The sequence below is a fragment of the Biomphalaria glabrata genome, chromosome 2 (assembly GCF_947242115.1).
Source record: "Biomphalaria glabrata chromosome 2, xgBioGlab47.1, whole genome shotgun sequence".
Classification (NCBI taxonomy): Eukaryota; Metazoa; Mollusca; class Gastropoda; family Planorbidae; genus Biomphalaria; species Biomphalaria glabrata.
In genome coordinates, this window is record NC_074712.1 from 26,432,776 (window position 1) to 26,454,396 (window position 21,621).

The 21,621-nt window shown below is 40.0% G+C and overlaps 1 protein-coding gene across 12 annotated transcripts in view; it reads left to right on the top strand.

The window, feature by feature from the left end:
* LOC106060968 (choline O-acetyltransferase-like) overlaps positions 1 to 21,621 on the top strand; it is a 311,392-nt gene that overhangs the window by 267,456 nt on the left and 22,315 nt on the right. The window contains exon 1 of one of the 12 annotated variants that reach the window (XM_056019776.1): positions 18,563 to 18,870. The exons of 10 other annotated variants lie outside the window; for them this stretch is intronic. In XM_056019776.1, the coding sequence (XP_055875751.1) occupies positions 18,832 to 18,870 (39 nt within the window). In that variant the 5' untranslated portion in view covers positions 18,563 to 18,831. Of the gene's footprint in view, positions 1 to 18,562; positions 18,871 to 19,922; positions 20,378 to 21,621 lie in introns of those variants that run through there. One more of the 12 variants, XM_056019774.1, reaches the window with a different exon arrangement.

Below are 21,621 nucleotides of genomic sequence, written 5' to 3' on the forward strand. Positions count from 1 at the left end.
TCAACAAACCTTATGCTTGCTGATAACACATCAATATCAACAAACCTTATGCTTGCTGATAACACATCAATATCAACAAACCTTATGCTAGCTGATAACACATCAATATCAACAAACCTTATGCTTGCTGATAACACATCAATATCAACAAACCTTATGCTTGCTGATAACACATCAATATCAACAAACCTTATGCTAGCTGATAACACATCAATATCAACAAACCTTATGCTTGCTGATAACACATCAATATCAACAAACCTTATGCTTGCTGATAACACATCAATATCAACAAACCTTATGCTTGCTGATAACACATCAATATCAACAAACCTTATGCTAGCTGATAACACATCAATATCAACAAACCTTATGCTTGCTGATAACACATCAATATCAACAAACCTTATGCTTGCTGATAACACATCAATATCAACAAACCTTATGCTAGCTGATAACACATCAATATCAACAAACCTTATGCTTGCTGATAACACATCAATATCAACAAACCTTATGCTTGCTGATAACACATCAATATCAACAAACCTTATGCTTGCTGATAACACATCAATATCAACAAACCTTATGCTTGCTGATAACACATCAATATCAACAAACCTTATGCTTGCTGATAACACATCAATATCAACAAACCTTATGCTTGCTGATAACACATCAATATCAACAAACCTTATGCTTGCTGATAACACATCAATATCAACAAACCTTATGCTTGCTGATAACACATAAATATCAACAAACCTTATGCTAGCTGATAACACATCAATATCAACAAACCTTATGCTAGCTGATAACACATCAATATCAACAAACCTTATGCTTGCTGATAACACATCAATATCAACAAACCTTATGCTTGCTGATAACACATCAATATCAACAAACCTTATGCTTGCTGATAACACATCAATATCAACAAACCTTATGCTTGCTGATAACACATCAATATCAACAAACCTTATGCTTGCTGATAACACATCAATATCAACAAACCTTATGCTTGCTGATAACACATCAATATCAACAAACCTTATGCTTGCTGATAACACATCAATATCAACAAACCTTATGCTTGCTGATAACACATCAATATCAACAAACCTTATGCTTGCTGATAACGCACACATCAATATCAACAAACCTTATGCTAGCTGATAACGCACACATCAATATCAACAAACCTTATGCTAGCTGATAACGCACACATCAATATCAACAAACCTTATGCTTGCTGATAACGCACACATCAATATCAACAAACCTTATGCTAGCTGATAACGCACACATCAATATCAACAAACCTTATGCTTGCTGATAACGCACACATCAATATCAACAAACCTTATGCTTGCTGATAACGCACACATCAATATCAACAAACCTTATGCTCGCTGATAACGCACACATCAATATCAACAAACCTTATGCTCGCTGATAACGCACACATCAATATCAACAAACCTTATGCTAGCTGATAACGCACACATCAATATCAACAAACCTTATGCTTGCTGATAACGCACACATCAATATCAACAAACCTTATGCTTGCTGATAACGCACACATCAATATCAACAAACCTTATGCTAGCTGATAACGCACACATCAATATCAACAAACCTTATGCTTGCTGATAACGCACACATCAATATCAACAAACCTTATGCTTGCTGATAACGCACACATCAATATCAACAAACCTTATGCTCGCTGATAACGCACACATCAATATCAACAAACCTTATGCTCGCTGATAACGCACACATCAATATCAACAAACCTTATGCTAGCTGATAACGCACACATCAATATCAACAAACCTTATGCTTGCTGATAACGCACACATCAATATCAACAAACCTTATGCTTGCTGATAACGCACACATCAATATCAACAAACCTTATGCTTGCTGATAACGCACACATCAATATCAACAAACCTTATGCTTGCTGATAACGCACACATCAATATCAACAAACCTTATGCTTGCTGATAACGCACACATCAATATCAACAAACCTTATGCTTGCTGATAACACATCAATATCAACAAACCTTATGCTTGCTGATAACACATCAATATCAACAAACCTTATGCTTGCTGATAACACATCAATATCAACAAACCTTATGCTAGCTGATAACGCACACATCAATATCAACAAACCTTATGCTTGCTGATAACGCACACATCAATATCAACAAATCCACCAATTAGTCGTAATAAATTAATTTTATTTTTATATGCAATATATAGGAAAAAAAATGGACTAAGCTAAGTCAGCTACAGGGAAATAAGCCTTGTGTAGAGGATTGGGTCGTTGGCTAAAATTTTTTAATTTAAAATGGACTATAAAATTAATTTTATAACTAATTGATTAGCTTAGTGGCATGTCTGCATTCCATCCGGGAGGCTCAAGTTGAAAGTCAGACTCGAGCAACTTTTTTATTGCTTTTGAAAAGTTACCACGGAAACCTTCACCTTTCCCCCCCCCCCCACATCCGAGTGGAGCATAGCGCACTGAGCATCAGAGGGGGAAAATTACGATCTCTTCAGAGGAATTAAAAGCTAGCTCGAGTCAAATCATTAAATTGGTTAGGTAAACATCATTTTGAACGAGGCGCGGTGGCTGAGCGGTAGAGCGCTTGTCTTCCGTACCGGGGTCTCGGGTTCCAATTCTGTTGAAGATTGGCTTTTTTATATTTTTTTGTGGGGCATCTCTAAGTTAACCCAGCTCTAATAGGTACCTGACATTAGTTGGGGAAAAGTAAAGGCGGTTGGTCGTTGTTCTGGCCACATGGCACCCTCGTTAACCGTGGGCCATAGAAACTGATGACATTTATATCATTTGCCCTATAGGTCGCAAGGTCTGAAAAGGGAACTTTTTATTTTAAGGATGTAAGAAGTAAAGTTATTATTCAGACCATACGATCTTTAGGTCAGGTGATGTAAAGGTCATCATAAAAGACCGTATGTTAATTTAAAGATTCTATCAAAGAATGTGTATTAATCAATTATAAAGAAAACTGTGTAATGGATAATAGTGCCTACATTAACATTTTCACAAATGAATTCTCCTTCTACAAAAATACAGTGACATGACACACATATATCAGTGGTCGTGAATGATTGTAAAAGTGTAAGATTATAAAGTATAAAATATATTATAAAATATTATTAAATACACACACACACATACATATACATATAAAATACTCAGAAAGACACAAAGATAAAGGCACATTCCTCGTTCCATATGCTACTACAAATGTGTACAAAAGCTCCTTCTTCCCTAGCGCTATTAGAGCATGGAATGGGTTGCCTGAGCTAGCCAGGAAAACCAGTGACTTGGCAGAGTTTAGGTCATTAGTTAATATGTATGACTAAATGCATGACGCGTAGGACGTAATCATCTTCTTTTTTGAAGTAACGTCTGCATCATATAAGATAAGATATCTATATTATAAAGTAGAATGTGTGGTGTATGTATGTATGTTACTTATAGACATCAAAACCGCTTGACCAATCTTGATAAAACTTGGCAGGAATGTTTCTTGGGTACCAACTTAGACCTTTGTGTATGTATTATAGCCCTAAAACAAACGTAAGACCCTAAAAAAAAAATAAAGTTGTCCGACTCTATTACAGCTATAGTATTTTATGGATCTAGGCCATGTCTACAATGTTGACATGAGAAAAGATAGAAAGGATTTAGACCTAGATCTAATTTTAAGAAATACACTTTGCGCAGATAGTTTTTTACTTTGACACATGAAAATACAAAAGAAGATCCATTGATTTCATTATATAATAAAATTAACCTTCGATTTTGTGTTTCAAAAGCATTTTTTACATAAATTAGTTCCTGATATCTGTGAATACAGATTTCCTGACGAACATTCTTTCATTAGACAGTACCGTAATGAATCGCGTACTAAATATTAATTCGTTTAATTGTTTACTTTATAATCCCATCCCTAGATCTAAAACTCTAATTCAACTCTAAAATGATAAAACTTCTCTTTGCACAGATAGTTTTATACTTTAACACATAAACATATTAATTAAAGTCCATTCATTTCATATTTTGATCAAATAAACATTCAAATTTGGTTTTCTAAAGCTACATTCGTTTACGAAAGCTGCGAAGCCGAGTTAAAGGCCTAGATCTATATTCATTCATGAATCGCGTACTAAAAATTATTTCGTTTTATTGTTACTTTATAATCCCATCCCTAGATCTAAAACTCTAATTCAACACTAAGATGATATAACTTCTCTTCGCACAGATAGTCTTATACTTTAACACATAAACATATTAATTAAAGTCCATTCATTTCATATTTTGATCAAATAAACATTCAAATTTGGTTTTCTAAAGCTACATCCGTTTACGAAAGCTGCGAAGCCGAGTTGAGATAGGCCTAGATCTATATTCATTCATGACTCGCGTACTAAAAATTATTTCGTTTAATTGTTCACTTTATAATCCCATTTATTCAACAAAGCTATCGCTCTTTTCGTTTTTAATAGATAAGAATGTATCAACTTCGGGTAAACCATTTTCGCAAAACTAATTTTATTTTCGTAGCGAAAGAGAAATAACGTGAAAGGATCATTAGCTACGTTTAACATACATCTAAATCCAATCCACTAGATTATTCAAAAGCAAATGTTTTAATTTTAAAAAAAATGGATTTAAGCCTATTAGCTATTTTTACATTGACACATTCGCTTTACTTATTACATTATTATTTCGTTTAATTGTTTACAAAACACTCTCAGTGACTATATCGACAGTAATGCGCAAATAAAGACCCGCGGGTCGCGGGTAACATATGTCTAGTATATATATATATTTGTGATGTATGCCTGTCTATCTTGTAGTTAACTGTTGAGGCCTGTCAGATAACTCTGCAGATGTCTGGGTTTATTGTGCGGGTGTATTACAATGCGATCAACTCACAAGTAAACAAGCACAACATCTATTTGTAACAGTGAAGAGACGAGCCTGGAACTCCGTTGAACAGTTTAAATAATGTTTAATCCACAAAAGGCCACAGTCGATGTCTCTGTGGATAAAATACGTCCTAACCCTAAGAAATCCTATCACCAACTAATTTTCTGTCTCTAGGTAGTCTCTAACAAGTCTAACCCATCTAAATCAAAGCAACACTACTCACGTTCAAAACCCGTCCACTATGGTGCGTCTCTACATAACTAAAAATACAAACTAAGTGCCTAACAATATATATATATTATTATAAAGCTCATCTAAACTGGCATTGATGGACTAGTATTCCAGCATTCAATTCAAAGTTCAACACCTGCACCATCAAACAAATTCTTTCAGGGACGGAACATCTTTGTAGTTGTTAAACATAGTTCATAACTTCTAACTTCTAATGTTATATTTGTATTTGCTTGCGGGTCTTGGACGCTGACTGCAGAACTAGAGAGGAGGATCCTAGCATTGGATTTGAGATGCTAAAAGATCCTAGGCATCACTTTCTAAGACCGCATCACAAACCAAGAGATTAGAGACAGGGTTACTGCAGCGATCAGACCCCATGATGACCTGCTAACTATTGTAAAGCAACGCAAGCTTAAAATATATGACCATATTTCAAGATCCACGGGGCTCGCAAAGACCTTCCTTCAGGGAACAGTACCAGGAAAAAGAAGAAGAGGCAGACAGAGAAAGCGATGGAAGGACAACATAAAAGAATGGACAGGCCTGCCATTGACAGAGGTTTTAAACAAGGCAAAAGACAGGGAGGAATGGAGAAAGACGGTCGGCAAATCCTGCTTGGTGCCCCAACGGTCCAACAGACTAAGGGATAGGTAAAGGTAACTTCTAATGATGTGGTTAGTCTTCTCTGATTCGGTGACCCGTAATTATTGTATACCTGGAACATTTCATTGAAGGAACATGGCAGGACAAAGCAAAATGAATGAAAATGCATACAGACTACGATACCATATACAACTGGACATAATGATAATAATAAGACTTGTCTTCTAGTTCAACTTGATATAATGATAATAATAAGGTTTGTCTTCGAGTTCAACTTTGACATAATAATAATAATAAGACTTGTCTTCGAGTTCAACTTGACATAATGATAATAATAAGGCTTGTCTTCGAGTTCAACTTGACATAATAATAATAATAAGACTTGTCTTTGAGTTCAACTTTGACATAATAATAATAATAAGGCTTGTCTTCGGGTTCAACTTGACATAATAATAATAAAAAGGCTTGTCTTCGGGTTCAACTTGACATAATAATAATAATAAGACTTGTCTTCGGGTTCAATTTGACATAATAATAATAATAAGACTTGTCTTCGAGTTCAACTTGACATAATAATAATAATAAGACTTGTCTTTGAGTTCAACTTTGACATAATAATAATAATAAGGCTTGTCTTCGAGTTCAATTTGACATAATAATAATAATAAGACTTGTCTTTGAGTTCAACTTTGACATAATAATAATAATAAGGCTTGTCTTCGAGTTCAATTTGACATAATAATAATAATAAGACTTGTCTTTGAGTTCAACTTTGACATAATAATAATAATAAGGCTTGTCTTCGAGTTCAATTTGACATAATAATAATAATAAGGCTTGTCTTCGGGTTCAACTTGACATAATAATAATAATGTCTTCGAGTTCAACTTGACAAGTCGTTCTAAAATCATACTTGAACGTTAGTCTTAGAAAATCAGATTCTTTGTTGCAGTTAGTTCATAGACAAAAGTAGTTAGCTTGCTTCCATTCTCCTATAAATACACAAAAAGTCCCCTATGTACATAGAAGACTTGATTGCGATGGAAGGACAACATAAAAGAATGGACAGGCCTGCCATTGATAGAGGTTTTAAACAAGGCAAAAGACAGGGAGGAATGGAGAAAGACGGTCGGCAAATCCTGCTTGGTGCCCCAACGGTCCAACAGACTAAGGGATAGGTAAAGGTAACTTCTAATGATGTGGTTAGTCTTCTCTGATTCGGTGACCCGTAATTATTGTATACCTGGAACATTTCATTGAAGGAACATGGCAGGACAAAGCAAAATGAATGAAAATGCATACAGACTACGATACCATATACAACTGGACATAATGATAATAATAAGACTTGTCTTTGAGTTCAACTTTGACATAATAATAATAATAAGGCTTGTCTTCGAGTTCAATTTGACATAATAATAATAATAAGGCTTGTCTTCGGGTTCAACTTGACATAATAATAATAATGTCTTCGAGTTCAACTTGACAAGTCGTTCTAAAATCATACTTGAACGTTAGTCTTAGAAAATCAGATTCTCTGTTGCAGTTAGTTCATAGACAAAAGTAGTTAGCTTGCTTCCATTCTCCTATAAATACACAAAAAGTCCCCTATGTACATAGAAGACTTGATTGGTTTTAACTAATTACACATTCTAATGGCATGACAAAAGTTTAGTCTAATAATGAAGGTCAAAGTTAAAATATTTCATTATTTTCAAAAGTGTTTCTAAATTCTAAACTTGACCAAGACAGAAATATGTGTAGTTCCTAACCTCCTCTAAGGATGAGACATTTATCGAAGTGGCTCGCTAGGCTCGGTGCACCACCACGGGACGCTTTGGTTCACCGACAAGGTGTCATGGATGGTTGTCTCACTTCCTGCAAGGTGTCATTGATGGTTGTCTCACTTCCTGCAAGGTGTCATGGATGGTTGTCTCACTTCCTGCAAGGTGTCATGGATGGTTGTCTCACTTCCTGCAAGGTGTCATTGATGGTTGTCTCACTTCCTGCAAGGTGTCATTGAAGGTTGTCTCACTTCCTGCAAGGTGTCATTGAAGGTTGTCTCACTTCCTGCAAGGTGTCATTGAAGGTTGTCTCACTTCCTGCAAGGTGTCATTGATGGTTGTCTCACTTCCTGCAAGGTGTCATTGAAGGTTGTCTCACTTCCTGCAAGGTGTCATGGATGGTTGTCTCACTTCCTGCAAGGTGTCATTGATGGTTGTCTCACTTCCTGCAAGGTGTCATGGATGGTTGTCTCACTTCCTGCAAGGTGTCATTGATGGTTGTCTTACTTCCTGCAAGGTGTCATTGATGGTTGTCTCACTTCCTGCAAGGTGTCATTGATGGTTGTCTCACTTCCTGCAAGGTGTCATTGATGGTTGTCTCACTTCCTGCAAGGTGTCATTGATGGTTGTCTCACTTCCTGCAAGGTGTCATTGACGGTTCTCTCACTTCCTGCAAGGTTTCATTGATGGTTGTCTCACTTCCTGCAAGGTGTCATTGATGGTTGTCTCACTTCCTGCAAAGTGTCATTGATGGTTGTCTCACTTCCTGCAAGGTGTCATTGATGGTTGTCTCACTTCCTGCAAGGTGTCATTGATGGTTGTCTTACTTCCTGCAAGGTGTCATTGATGGTTGTCTCACTTCCTGCAAGGTGTCATTGAAGGTTGTCTCACTTCCTGCAAGGTGTCATTGATGGTTGTCTCACTTCCTGCAAGGTGTCATTGATGGTTGTCTTACTTCCTGCAAGGTGTCATTGATGGTTGTCTCACTTCCTGCAAGGTGTCATTTATGGTTGTCTCACTTCCTGCAAGGTGTCATTGATGGTTGTCTCACTTCCTGCAAGGTGTCATTGATGGTTGTCTCACTTCCTGCAAGGTGTCATTGACGGTTCTCTCACTTCCTGCAAGGTTTCATTGATGGTTGTCTCACTTCCTGCAAGGTGTCATTGATGGTTGTCTTACTTCCTGCAAGGTGTCATTGATGGTTGTCTCACTTCCTGCAAGGTGTCATTGAAGGTTGTCTCACTTCCTGCAAGGTGTCATTGATGGTTGTCTCACTTCCTGCAAGGTGTCATTGATGGTTGTCTTACTTCCTGCAAGGTGTCATTGATGGTTGTCTCACTTCCTGCAAGGTGTCATTGAAGGTTGTCTCACTTCCTGCAAGGTGTCATTGATGGTTGTCTCACTTCCTGCAAGGTGTCATTGATGGTTGTCTCACTTCCTGCAAGGTGTCATTGATGGTTGTCTCACTTCCTGCAAGGTGTCATGGATGGTTGTCTCACTTCCTGCAAGGTGTCATTGATGGTTGTCTCACTTCCTGCAAGGTGTCATTGAAGGTTGTCTCACTTCCTGCAAGGTGTCATTGATGGTTGTCTCACTTCCTGCAAGGTGTCATTGATGGTTGTCTCACTTAATGCAAGGTGTCATTGATGGTTGTCTCACTTCCTGCAAGGTGTCATTGATGGTTGTCTTACTTCCTGCAAGGTGTCATTGATGGTTGTCTCACTTCCTGCAAGGTGTCATTGAAGGTTGTCTCACTTCCTGCAAGGTGTCATTGATGGTTGTCTCACTTCCTGCAAGGTGTCATTGATGGTTGTCTCACTTCCTGCAAGGTGTCATTGATGGTTGTCTCACTTCCTGCAAGGTGTCATTGATGGTTGTCTCACTTCCTGCAAGGTGTCATTGAAGGTTGTCTCACTTCCTGCAAGGTGTCATTGAAGGTTGTCTCACTTCCTGCAAGGTGTCATTGAAGGTTGTCTCACTTCCTGCAAGGTGTCATTGATGGTTGTCTCACTTCCTGCAAAGTGTCATTGAAGGTTGTCTCATTTCCTGCAAGGTGTCATTGATGGTTGTCTCACTTCCTGCAAGGTGTCATTGATGGTTGTCTCACTTCCTGCAAGGTGTCATTGATGGTTGTCTCACTTCCTGCAAAGTGTCATTGATGGTTGTCTCACTTCCTACAAGGTGTCATTGATGGTTGTCTCACTTCCTGCAAGGTGTCATTGATGGTTGTCTCACTTCCTGCAAGGTGTCATTGATGGTTGTCTCACTTCCTGCAAGGTGTCAGAAGTGGTCGCTAAAAGCTGTTCATTTTTGTTTTTTTGTCTTTGACCTGTACCGGGGAGACAGAAGTTATCTTCAATGGGTGCCAGTTCGTTTTGTTCACATTTCGCGCAGTCAGATATGACTGATCCGGCGTCTGGTCACCAGGTGCATCGCGTGACTGATCCGGCGTCTGGTCACCAGGTGCATCACGTGACTGATCCGGCGTCTGGTCACCAGGTGCATCACGTGACTGTACGGCGCCAAGTAGGAACACGTTGTGAGTCAGACGACACTCTGACATGCAGACAGGCAGGGAAGAGATTGAAAGTTTTGACTCACAAAGACATCAGCGGAAGACATGATTTGTCTCTTGTCTTAACAGTCAAAATGTCTGTCGTGTGGGCAGACAAAAAGTCGTCCTGAGGATATTTTAAGAAATACTTGACCTACTGCTCTCTTCAGTGACTATGTCCCCAACTATCGAAATGTTTCCTTCACCTTTCGAACATTTCTTTCAAATTTTTAAAAAAATTTTTTGTTGTGCATTAATTTCTACAGGCCAATGAAAAACCTAACATTCAAAAAGTTTATCACAATCACGAACTTATCATTTTTAACAGCCTTCGATAAGGGAATAGCCGCGATTAATATTATGTGGTGTGTCAGTCCGTCCGTCCGTCTGTCCCGTTTAGATCTCATAAACTACAAAAGAAAATGATAATCAGACAGCATAATATTTTAGACCTTTCAAAGTTCTAATGCAATGGCTACTTTTTTCTTTTCCAAAAGTGAACCATTTAATTTGTAAATAACTATGCAAGCAGATTTTTTTAAAAACTTCGGGGGAGGTAAGTTTTTTTTAAAAGAGGTCACAGACTTCATTAATAGCTCAAGCTTCATTCATAGATTCGCGCATCGATACATAAAAAAGAAAAAATATCAATGGCTTATTTTAAAATATATTTACCATTTATTAACTAATTGAATGAAATACTGATTCTAATTTTGTTTAAAAAAAAGAATTTTGATACGAACTTCGCTATAGTTATAAGTTTAAAAAAAAGAACTACTTTTATAACTCACAGTTTTGATTAATCACTAGTATACAATAGGCAACAAGGTACGTATTGTTTGTTGCATCCCAGGTACATAACAAGATGTAGATATTAATGTATTCATAATTTGAAACAAAAATGTAGAACATCATTTTAGCTTCTGGCAGCTTAGGGGTGCAGATTTATTTATTAAGTATACGGTTGTATTAAACTTGTATTACATTAAGAAGCAGTTAGAGCTACACTATTATTACTATTATATTATTGATCCAGTAATTTTAAGATTAAACGTGTAAACTAAGACATACGAATTCTAGTCAGTATTTGATTGGCATGTGTGCCTTTTTATCTGCCCCTGACCTCTTTAAGATGCTAAGCATTTATACAGAGAAAAAAGTAAACAACTCTGCTGTCAAGAAATTTCTAAGTAGTCAAATCTGATGGCGACTATAAAATGTATATATAATAAGACTAAATTTACACTTAAACCTAAAAGTAATATTCAATAACTTAAAAAGGGACTATTAAAAGGATTTGAAAGAAAGTCATAATAATGAAATTAATTTTCATAATGAATTACTGTAAACTTATTTGACATAATTTTTGTATAATAGTTATTCAATTGACTATCTGTTATACTCAACATAAAAAAATAATCAATAAATGATATTTTATTTAAATTTACCTCCTCAAACTTCTTTATTACTATTTTTCTTAGAGGGGGGCGCAGGCGGATATTTCTTAAAGAAAAAGTACGAAAAGGGGGGCAGTAGACCACAAATAGTTGAAGACCAGTTCTAAGTAGTAATATCTGTTAGCAAGTAAAAAAAATCTGTTGGCAAGTATTAGGATGTACAGGTTTGCAAGCATCAACAATTGTCTATTTTATTTGTTTGTTTCAATGTCCAATCATTTGGATTCAACTCAGTGACGCTAAAGTTTATTGGGTCAAGAATGTTGTTAAGTGCTGTTACATGGTCCAAGTATTTTGTCCCTTATGTTCGACCTTATGTGTGACCTAGTAGTACTAGTAGGCTGACTACTATAGTACAGTCATGTTGTGGACTTTAGTCATTGTGTCAGTATGTCAGTCGATGTCTACATAGTGTATGTGTTTAAGTATGTGAAATGTGTGTGTGAGAGTGAAGTGTGTGTATGTGTGTGAGCGAAATCTCAGTAAAAGTAAAAAATTTTAATCTGATCAAATTAATTAGTAAAATAATAATAAAATTATATTTTTCACTTTTACACATCCTCCCTCTCTGTCTCTCAAGCTGTCAGCCTCCTCTCTCTGTCTCTGAAGCTGTCAGCCTCCTCTCTCTGTCTCTGAAGCTGTCAGCCTCCTCTCTCTGTCACTCAAGCTGTAAGCCTCCTCTCTCTGTCACTCAAGCTGTAAGCCTCCTCTCTCTGTCACTCAAGCTGTAAGCCTCCTGTCTCTGTCTCTCAAGCTGTCAGCCTCCTCTCTCTGTCACTCAAGCTGTCAGCCTCCTGTCTCTGTCTCTCAAGCTGTCAGCCTCCTGTCTCTGTCTCTCAAGCTGTCAGCCTCCTCTCTCTGTCTCTCAAGCTGTCAGCCTCCTGTCTCTGTCTCTCAAGCTGTCAGCCTCCTCTCTCTGTCACTCAAGCTGTCAGCCTCCTCTCTCTGTCTCTCAAGCTGTCAGCCTCCTGTCTCTGTCACTCAAGCTGTCAGCCTCCTCTCTCTGTCTCTCAAGCTGTCAGCCTCCTGTCTCTGTCACTCAAGCTGTAAGCCTCCTGTCTCTGTCTCTCAAGCTGTCAGCCTCCTGTCTCTGTCTCTCAAGCTGTCAGCCTCCTGTCTCTGTCTCTCAAGCTGTCAGCCTCCTGTCTCTGTCTCTCAAGCTGTCAGCCTCCTGTCTCTGTCTCTCAAGCTGTCAGCCTCCTCTCTCTGTCACTCAAGCTGTCAGCCTCCTGTCTCTGTCTCTCAAGCTGTCAGCCTCCTGTCTCTGTCTCTCAAGCTGTCAGCCTCCTGTCTCTGTCTCTCAAGCTGTCAGCCTCCTGTCTCTGTCTCTCAAGCTGTCAGCCTCCTGTCTCTGTCTCTCAAGCTGTCAGCCTCCTCTCTCTGTCACTCAAGCTGTCAGCCTCCTGTCTCTGTCTCTCAAGCTGTCAGCCTCCTGTCTCTGTCTCTCAAGCTGTCAGCCTCCTCTCTCTGTCTCTCAAGCTGTCAGCCTCCTCTCTCTGTCTCTCAAGTTGTCAGCCTCCTCTCTATGTCTCTCTGTCTCTCAAGCTGTCAGCCTCCTCTCTCTGTCTCTCAAGTTGTCAGCCTCCTCTCTATGTCTCTCTGTCTCTCAAGCTGTCAGCCTCCTCTCTCTGTCTCTCAAGTTGTCAGCCTCCTCTCTATGTCTCTCTGTCTCTCAAGCTGTCAGCCTCCTGTCTCTGTCTCTCAAGCTGTCAGCCTCCTCTCTCTGTCACTCAAGCTGTCAGCCTCCTGTCTCTGTCTCTCAAGCTGTCAGCCTCCTGTCTCTGTCTCTCAAGCTGTCAGCCTCCTGTCTCTGTCTCTCAAGCTGTCAGCCTCCTGTCTCTGTCTCTCAAGCTGTCAGCCTCCTGTCTCTGTCTCTCAAGCTGTCAGCCTCCTCTCTCTGTCACTCAAGCTGTCAGCCTCCTGTCTCTGTCTCTCAAGCTGTCAGCCTCCTGTCTCTGTCTCTCAAGCTGTCAGCCTCCTCTCTCTGTCTCTCAAGCTGTCAGCCTCCTCTCTCTGTCTCTCAAGTTGTCAGCCTCCTCTCTATGTCTCTCTGTCTCTCAAGCTGTCAGCCTCCTCTCTCTGTCTCTCAAGTTGTCAGCCTCCTCTCTATGTCTCTCTGTCTCTCAAGCTGTCAGCCTCCTCTCTCTGTCTCTCAAGTTGTCAGCCTCCTCTCTATGTCTCTCTGTCTCTCAAGCTGTCAGCCTCCTCTCTCTGTCTCTCAAGTTGTCAGCCTCCTCTCTATGTCTCTCTGTCTCTCAAGCTGTCAGCCTCCTCTCTCTGTCTCTCAAGTTGTCAGCCTCCTCTCTATGTCTCTCTGTCTCTCAAGCTGTCAGCCTCCTCTCTCTGTCTCTCAAGTTGTCAGCCTCCTCTCTATGTCTCTCTGTCTCTCAAGCTGTCAGCCTCCTTTCCTCTGTCTCTCAAGCTGTCAGCCTCCTCTCTCTGTCACTCAAGCTGTCAGCCTCCTGTCTCTGTCTCTCAAGCTGTCAGCCTCCTGTCTCTGTCTCTCAAGCTGTCAGCCTCCTGTCTCTGTCTCTCAAGCTGTCAGCCTCCTGTCTCTGTCTCTCAAGCTGTCAGCCTCCTCTCTCTGTCTCTCAAGTTGTCAGCCTCCTCTCTATGTCTCTCTGTCACTCAAGCTGTCAGCCTCCTGTCTCTGTCTCTCAAGCTGTCAGCCTCCTGTCTCTGTCTCTCAAGCTGTCAGCCTCCTCTCTCTGTCTCTCAAGCTGTCAGCCTCCTCTCTCTGTCTCTCAAGTTGTCAGCCTCCTCTCTATGTCTCTCTGTCTCTCAAGCTGTCAGCCTCCTCTCTCTGTCTCTCAAGTTGTCAGCCTCCTCTCTATGTCTCTCTGTCTCTCAAGCTGTCAGCCTCCTCTCTCTGTCTCTCAAGTTGTCAGCCTCCTCTCTATGTCTCTCTGTCTCTCAAGCTGTCAGCCTCCTCTCTCTGTCTCTCAAGTTGTCAGCCTCCTCTCTATGTCTCTCTGTCTCTCAAGCTGTCAGCCTCCTCTCTCTGTCTCTCAAGTTGTCAGCCTCCTCTCTATGTCTCTCTGTCTCTCAAGCTGTCAGCCTCCTCTCTCTGTCTCTCAAGTTGTCAGCCTCCTCTCTATGTCTCTCTGTCTCTCAAGCTGTCAGCCTCCTCTCTCTGTCTCTCAAGTTGTCAGCCTCCTCTCTATGTCTCTCTGTCTCTCAAGCTGTCAGCCTCCTCTCTCTGTCTCTCAAGTTGTCAGCCTCCTCTCTATGTCTCTCTGTCTCTCAAGCTGTCAGCCTCCTCTCTCTGTCTCTCAAGTTGTCAGCCTCCTCTCTATGTCTCTCTGTCTCTCAAGCTGTCAGCCTCCTCTCTCTGTCTCTCAAGTTGTCAGCCTCCTCTCTATGTCTCTCTGTCTCTCAAGCTGTCAGCCTCCTTTCCTCTGTCTCTCAGCTTCACTCGAGCCATTTTTCCTGTCACTATCTGCCATTTACGACCTCATTTCGTTTCTCTCTCTGTCTCTCTCTGTCTCTCTCTGTCTCTCTCTGTCTCTCTCTCTGTCTCTCTCTGTCTCTCTCTGTCTCTCTCTGTCTCTCTCTGTCTCTCTCTCTGTCTCTCTCTGTCTCTCTCTGTCTCTCTCTCTGTCTCTCTCTGTCTCTCTCTGTCTCTCTCTGTCTCTCTCTGTCTCTCTCTGTCTCTCTCTCTGTCTCTCTCTGTCTCTCTCTGTCTCTCTCTGTCTCTCTCTGTCTCTCTCTGTCTCTCTCTGTCTCTCTCTGTCTCTCTCTGTCTCTCTCTGTCTCTCTCTGTCTCTCTCTGTCTCTCTCTGTCTCTCTCTCTGTCTCTCTCTGTCTCTCTCTGTCTCTCTCTGTCTCTCTCTGTCTCTCTCTGTCTCTCTCTGTCTCTCTCTGTCTCTCTCTCTGTCTCTCTCTGTCTCTCTCTGTCTCTCTCTGTCTCTCTCTGTCTCTCTCTGTCTCTCTCTGTCTCTCTCTGTCTCTCTCTGTCTCTCTCTGTCTCTCTCTGTCTCTCTCTCTCTCTCTCTGTCTCTCTCTGTATGTATGTATATATATATATGTGTGTGTGTGTGTGTGTGTGTGTATCTCTTTCTTAATCTCTTTTCGTTCTTTTCTGTCACTATCAATCGCTTGCTGTCTCTCTGTTTCTCAATCTTCTCTTCTTTCTCTTCGGCTCTTTTTCATAGATTCTGTGTATCTCTGTCTGTCTGTATGTCTCTCTCTCTCTATATATCTCTGGTATATTCTAATTAGTTCTATTGATATATTTTTTTCTGGCCAAAAAAAAATTCTTTAAATGCTGCATCCGCTATTTTAGATAAACAAATATTCCTAAGCTTTGCTTCCAGTACCTTCAAGTAGTACTGTAAGTTAAGCTCCAAAATATGGGCATCACAAAGTCTACATCACAAAGTCTACATCACAAAGTCTACATCCTTAAAGTCTTAAGCAACTACTTTGTTATTCTATCCTAACGGCGCAGAAGATGACTCCTTTCGGACATTGAACACGTGACTGCAAGTCTTGAGACACGCCCTTCATGCAGCACTAAAAGACATGAACGTCCATTTGTTACAACTCAATAGTGTGTGTGTCTAGAGCTTAGAACCCATCCTTGTCACGTGGTTTTGTTGTTTTGTTTTGTGTGTTTCATGTTTTAGGAAAGAACCAATCAAAATGCAAACATTTATCCTTACTAGATCTACAAACTTCAACTACGTGTGGCGTACATCGCCCTCCCCCCCCCCTTCCCTCCCCATGCTACGTGTATTCCATCACGTCCCTACCAGTTCACTGGGTCATTAGGTACCTGCTTAAATGTCCGGCCGGCCTTTCCTTTCGCCCTCGTCACTAGCAGCCAGGTGGGACCGCTGGGTGGGGAGAGAGGGGGGAGAGAGAGTGTGTGTGTATTTAGGAAGAGGGGGGGGGGCTGCGGGAGTAATGAGTTTCACTCTGTGGCATCCATCTGTGTCTACGCCTTTATAATTATCTTGAGTTCGAGTCTAAGTGGTGAGCTCTTCGTTCAAATGTGGTGAGCACGATGTCTGCTGTGGCTCTAATGGATGCGTGATCGGAGCGTATTGACCTCGGTATGTGACCTGGGTCACGCAAGCCACTAGTCTCACTGATGTGATGGTGACATGTGTGTCTAGTTGAAATGTACGGTGGCCGAGGGGCAAACCCTCAGAATTTATCTTAGACTGGTTTGATGGGTCATCAACGTTATAGGAGGAGTTAGCTATGAATAAACTTAGAGGTTTTGAGTTCGAGTCCGATAAGCAAGGATAAACTTGTGAGGCTTTGCTATTGACTCCGATGACCAGGGATAAACTTGTGAGGCTTTGCTATTGACTCCGATGACCAGGGATAAACTTGTGAGGCTTTGCTATTGACTCCGATGACCAGGGATAAACTTGTAAGGCTTTGCTATTACTCCGATGACCAGGGATAAACTTGTAAGGCTTTGCTATTGACTCCGATGACCAGGGATAAACTTGTAAGGCTTTGCTATTGACTCCGATGACCAGGGATAAACTTGTAAGGCTTTGCTATTGACTCCGATGACCAGGGATAAACTTGTAAGGCTTTGCTATTGACTCCGATGACCAGGGATAAACTTGTAAGGCTTTGCTATTGACTCCGATGACCAGGGATAAACTTGTAAGGCTTTGCTATTGACTCCGATGAACAGGGATAAACTTGTGAGGTCTTGTCTTTGGCTCCAATAAGCAGGGATAAATGTACGAGCTGATAGCCCTTAATAAGTATAAATATATTGTTAGTATTCAGTATTTATGAAGTGGAAACCTGCTTCCCCCCTTCCCACCACCACCTGGCCCATTACTTAGATGCTTGTAGAGTGATATTCAACGACAAAATGTAATCTCTAGGAGAAGAAGAGCTCTGAGCACTTATATTTCTTAGAATCGTAGTTTTGTATTTCTGGTGGCAAGTCCATAACTATCAAGTATTTGGATGTCTCCGGTAGACAAACTACCGAAGTAAACGAAATGTTGACTTAGACGTTCAGTTTGTTTTAACTTTTCACCTGTTTCTAAACTCTTCTGCTTTAAGTCATTTTAATAGTTTCTTGGCAAAAGTGATCTGTAAATATGGCGTCCTTGACACTTTATTTTGTCTAGTTATTTCAACATCTCTCTATTTTGTTTCATTTTCTTCCTCGCTAGGTTCTATCGCCACCACATTTGTTGATATCTTTTTCTCTTCTTTTTCTCTCTTACTGACTAGTATGGCCAAAGTAAATCAATCAAAGTGTATTGAATGACTGCGTGTCAAGCAGGTCAAATAGTCTGGACGTTTTCAACATTTCCTAACCCCGACGTCCACTAGCTGGCACCCAATAGAGCCAGTGTCTAGTGCTGTATCAATGTTTTCATTTCGTTCTACTGTGTCTAGTGCTGTATCAATGTTTTCATTTCGTTCTACTGTGTCTAGTGCTGTATCAATGTTTTCATTTCGTTCTACTGTGTCTTGTGGTGTATCAATGTTTTCATTTCGTTCTACTGTGTCTAGTGGTGTATCAATGTTTTCATTTCGTTCTACTGTGTCTAGTGGTGTATCAATGTTTTCATTTCGTTCTACTGTGTCTAGTGGTGTATCAATGTTTTCATTTAGTTCTACTGTGTCTAGTGGTGTATCAATGTTTTCATTTAGTTCTACTGTGTCTAATTAAAACTAATTTAAAAAAACAACGAATTCATTATCAACTGCCTGTCAACAAGGCACACGCAGTAAGCAGACACCAGTTTCCTGTACTGCTAAACCAGTTATGGAAACATTGTTTCCTCCCCTTCCTCTTCTTGGGAACACGCCTCTGACAAGTGTTTTCCTGAAGTGGATGACGACATAATGCCATCTGCTCCTCTAGATACAGCGGAAGGGAAAAACCTCCCATCAAATAAACCTCGCGAAAAAAAGTCAAAAAGAAAAAAAAAAAAAACATATCAAGGCTGTAGCGTCTGTAGTGCGGTTAGTTGATCACGTGGCCACGGCTTGTCTCCCCTTGACGAAAGGGATAATGACAGTGTGCATTGCTGCCCTTGTGTGCGTGTATATATAAAGAGGACAGCCCAGAGCGGTGCAGAGCTAACTGGTCTACACTAGTGGAAACAATTACAAATTCAACTATTAACAACCGATGTGAGATTAAGTGTTTTAAGAGTCAAAGTGCCAATCAAAGAAATTAGTCCCAAAGTTTTCAGTGTCAGCTGAAGTGATTCACAAATGGGTAAAACGACGGAGTCGCCCTTTTCACCGAGACAGGTAAATGGAAAACTGTTGGTGTTTTTTTTCGGTTTTTTTTGTCGTCTTAAGATTCGATCTAATGATTGTGATTTATAGACTTCGAATTATTAAACCGATTTATTGGGGTTAATTTGTGTAGATATTAGGCTCTAGAATTGTTAAAAACACTTTGGATGTTTCAAATAGATCTCGCTTAGTGTCTAAGTTTGAATGCTGTTGTCTGCTATTGCTAGATCTCTATAAAGTTTTTGTTTTTTTTTTACTGTGATATTAGATATTAACTATTTGGTTACTCTCTCTGTCTCTCTTTGTCTCTCTCTGTCTCTCTCTCTCTGTCTCTGTCTCTCTCTCTCTGTCTCTCTGTCTCTCTCTCTCTCTCTGTCTGTCTGTCTCTCTCTCTCTCCCCTCACTCTCTGTCTCTCTCTCTCTCTCTCTCTCCCCTCTCTCTCTGTCTCTCTCTCTCTCTCTCTGTCTCTCTCTCTACACTCATTTTTTCTTTTCTTGTACTATTTGATCATTTTATATTCCCCTTTCTGTATTTATGTTTAGATTTCAATTTTTCTTTTTCTTTCTATCTCTTGGGCTTCCTACGTTTTCCATCTCCTGTAATCTAGATCTAGATCTCGCCTTGGCTGTGTTTTTCTCTTTAGTTTCATGATCACGCGCACACTTTGTCTTTCTTGACTCTAGAAACGTATCTGTTAGATGTAGGCGAGTCTTTGTTTTGTTCTAGTTCCATCTGTTACAAGATCTAAATCTACATGTTGACTGGGTGTCTTTTAGTTTGCCTAGATTTATCATTATCTGTTTCTAGTTCTCTTTCCGTTGGTTTCTCGGTCACTTTCTCATCTCTACTTTTTGCTCTGGACGATAATGTCAGGTCAACAGAGATAAGGCAATATAGACCAGAGGCCACACTGACATTCAAAGATAGTCTGGCACGGGGTGCCACTTAAACCAGAGAGTGAGATCTGCTGTAGCATACGATACGCTGTAAGGTTATAGCGTTGCGGTTTGTGGAGTAGAGCTGGCGGCTGGTTGAGCAGTGAAAAAAGGGGGGGGGGGTTACAGTCAGTCATGTCATTAGGTGGCTAGGTTTTTTAATCATTGTTCCCGACTGGAACGGACGTTAAAGTGAAATGACTTAGTCAACACCTTGATATCCCCCACATTTACCCCTATCTTTTTCCAAGAGGGGCGCCACATCCTCAGCTGTTGGCGTCTGGAACAAACAGAAACATAAAAAGTTGGCTCTTGTCTTTACGTGTCCAACCTTACATGGATGTGCGTGTGTGGGTGTAGATCGAATGGACATATGATTGACAAGATGGCTTACTGGATACTAATCAATACATCTAAAGTGCTTGGATTATTTCTTGTTTGGCGTCCGCTACCTGGTTAGTCTATTGTGTGGATCTACTTGTGTGGTTATCGTGTGGAGGACCACAGGATGTTCGTTGTCTATCAACATTATTTGTTAACTATAGTTCACTGGCTATTTAAGCTACACCAGCTGTTTGGTTCGGTAAGTGAAGTACATATACAGATAAGAATGTGTTTTAGATTCGGTCTGTGTTAGCGATCTCGTGAAATAGCATTTATCCTCAAGGTGGAGGATGGCTTAAATGTTTAAAATACCATCCATTTATAATCATATACACACAATTACATAATCGTATTATACTCAACTTTGAATTAAGCCTTAAATCAATAAGAGTCAGGGTCCTTGCAATTTTTCTCTAAACATGGTCATCCACGCCTAAGCTGAATACTAAGTATCATGACTCCGCTACCTTCTAGCGAACTGGTTACAAGACAAATTTATTGCTCACTAAAATAGAGCGCTGAAATAAATTTTCAACAGGGCACAATCCTTTGGCCCTAACGGTGTACAGACCTGAGTTTTGTTGGGCAGCGCCTCAATGAACTGTCAAGTGACGCTTAGTCTGGGATAGGACGAAAACAAATTCTAACAATAGTGTGAAAAAATATTGTCTTGGCCCATCGGAGTGATTCTTTCCTAAATTTATCCCCAAATCTAGTCAATTTGAACATCAGTCTCTTGGATTGGAAAATGTTTCCCTTTCGCATTCTTGAATAATGTTTTTTTTTTCTGTTTCATTCGTCACATGTTGCTGTTAGATATATTCTCAAACTTTTAATCTCACTATTTTTGAAGCCTACTGATTGCTCCTTGTGTAGGCTGTATCACAGTGAAACCAATTCATCTCTACATTTCGTACAGAATACACACACGTGTATTGACACATCCAGACATAAACTGAATTCTTGACCCATGTGGTGGTATAAGCTGAACAATATATATATATATATGGAAACAACAAAGTTTATAGTAAGCGTACTTATATCAATTAGTTTCGATCACTAATGTTAACTTTGTAATAGATCTAGACTAAAAGCATTTATAAAAATAAAAAAGGGGGAATAACCTTAATTCGAACTCATGGCTCAAGCAGCCAACACGGTAACCACTCTGCTAGCGAAGAGAGTACGAACATGAAAGATTGTCGAGTTGATCTTTTTTTGTTTCTATAGTCTCGTCCTATTTTTCATTTATTTTGTTCACTAAGACTCAGACGACGACCTATAAAGGAGAATAACTCAGCTAATACCACCACTTCAGTCAAGTACAAACTCTTTCAATTGTCTGAGATACCAAAAAATAAAATAATTACAAAGACCTATTGGTTTGTTAATTATTATTATTTGTGTGTGTTGACATGTAAAAGAAATTAGTGTGCACAATTT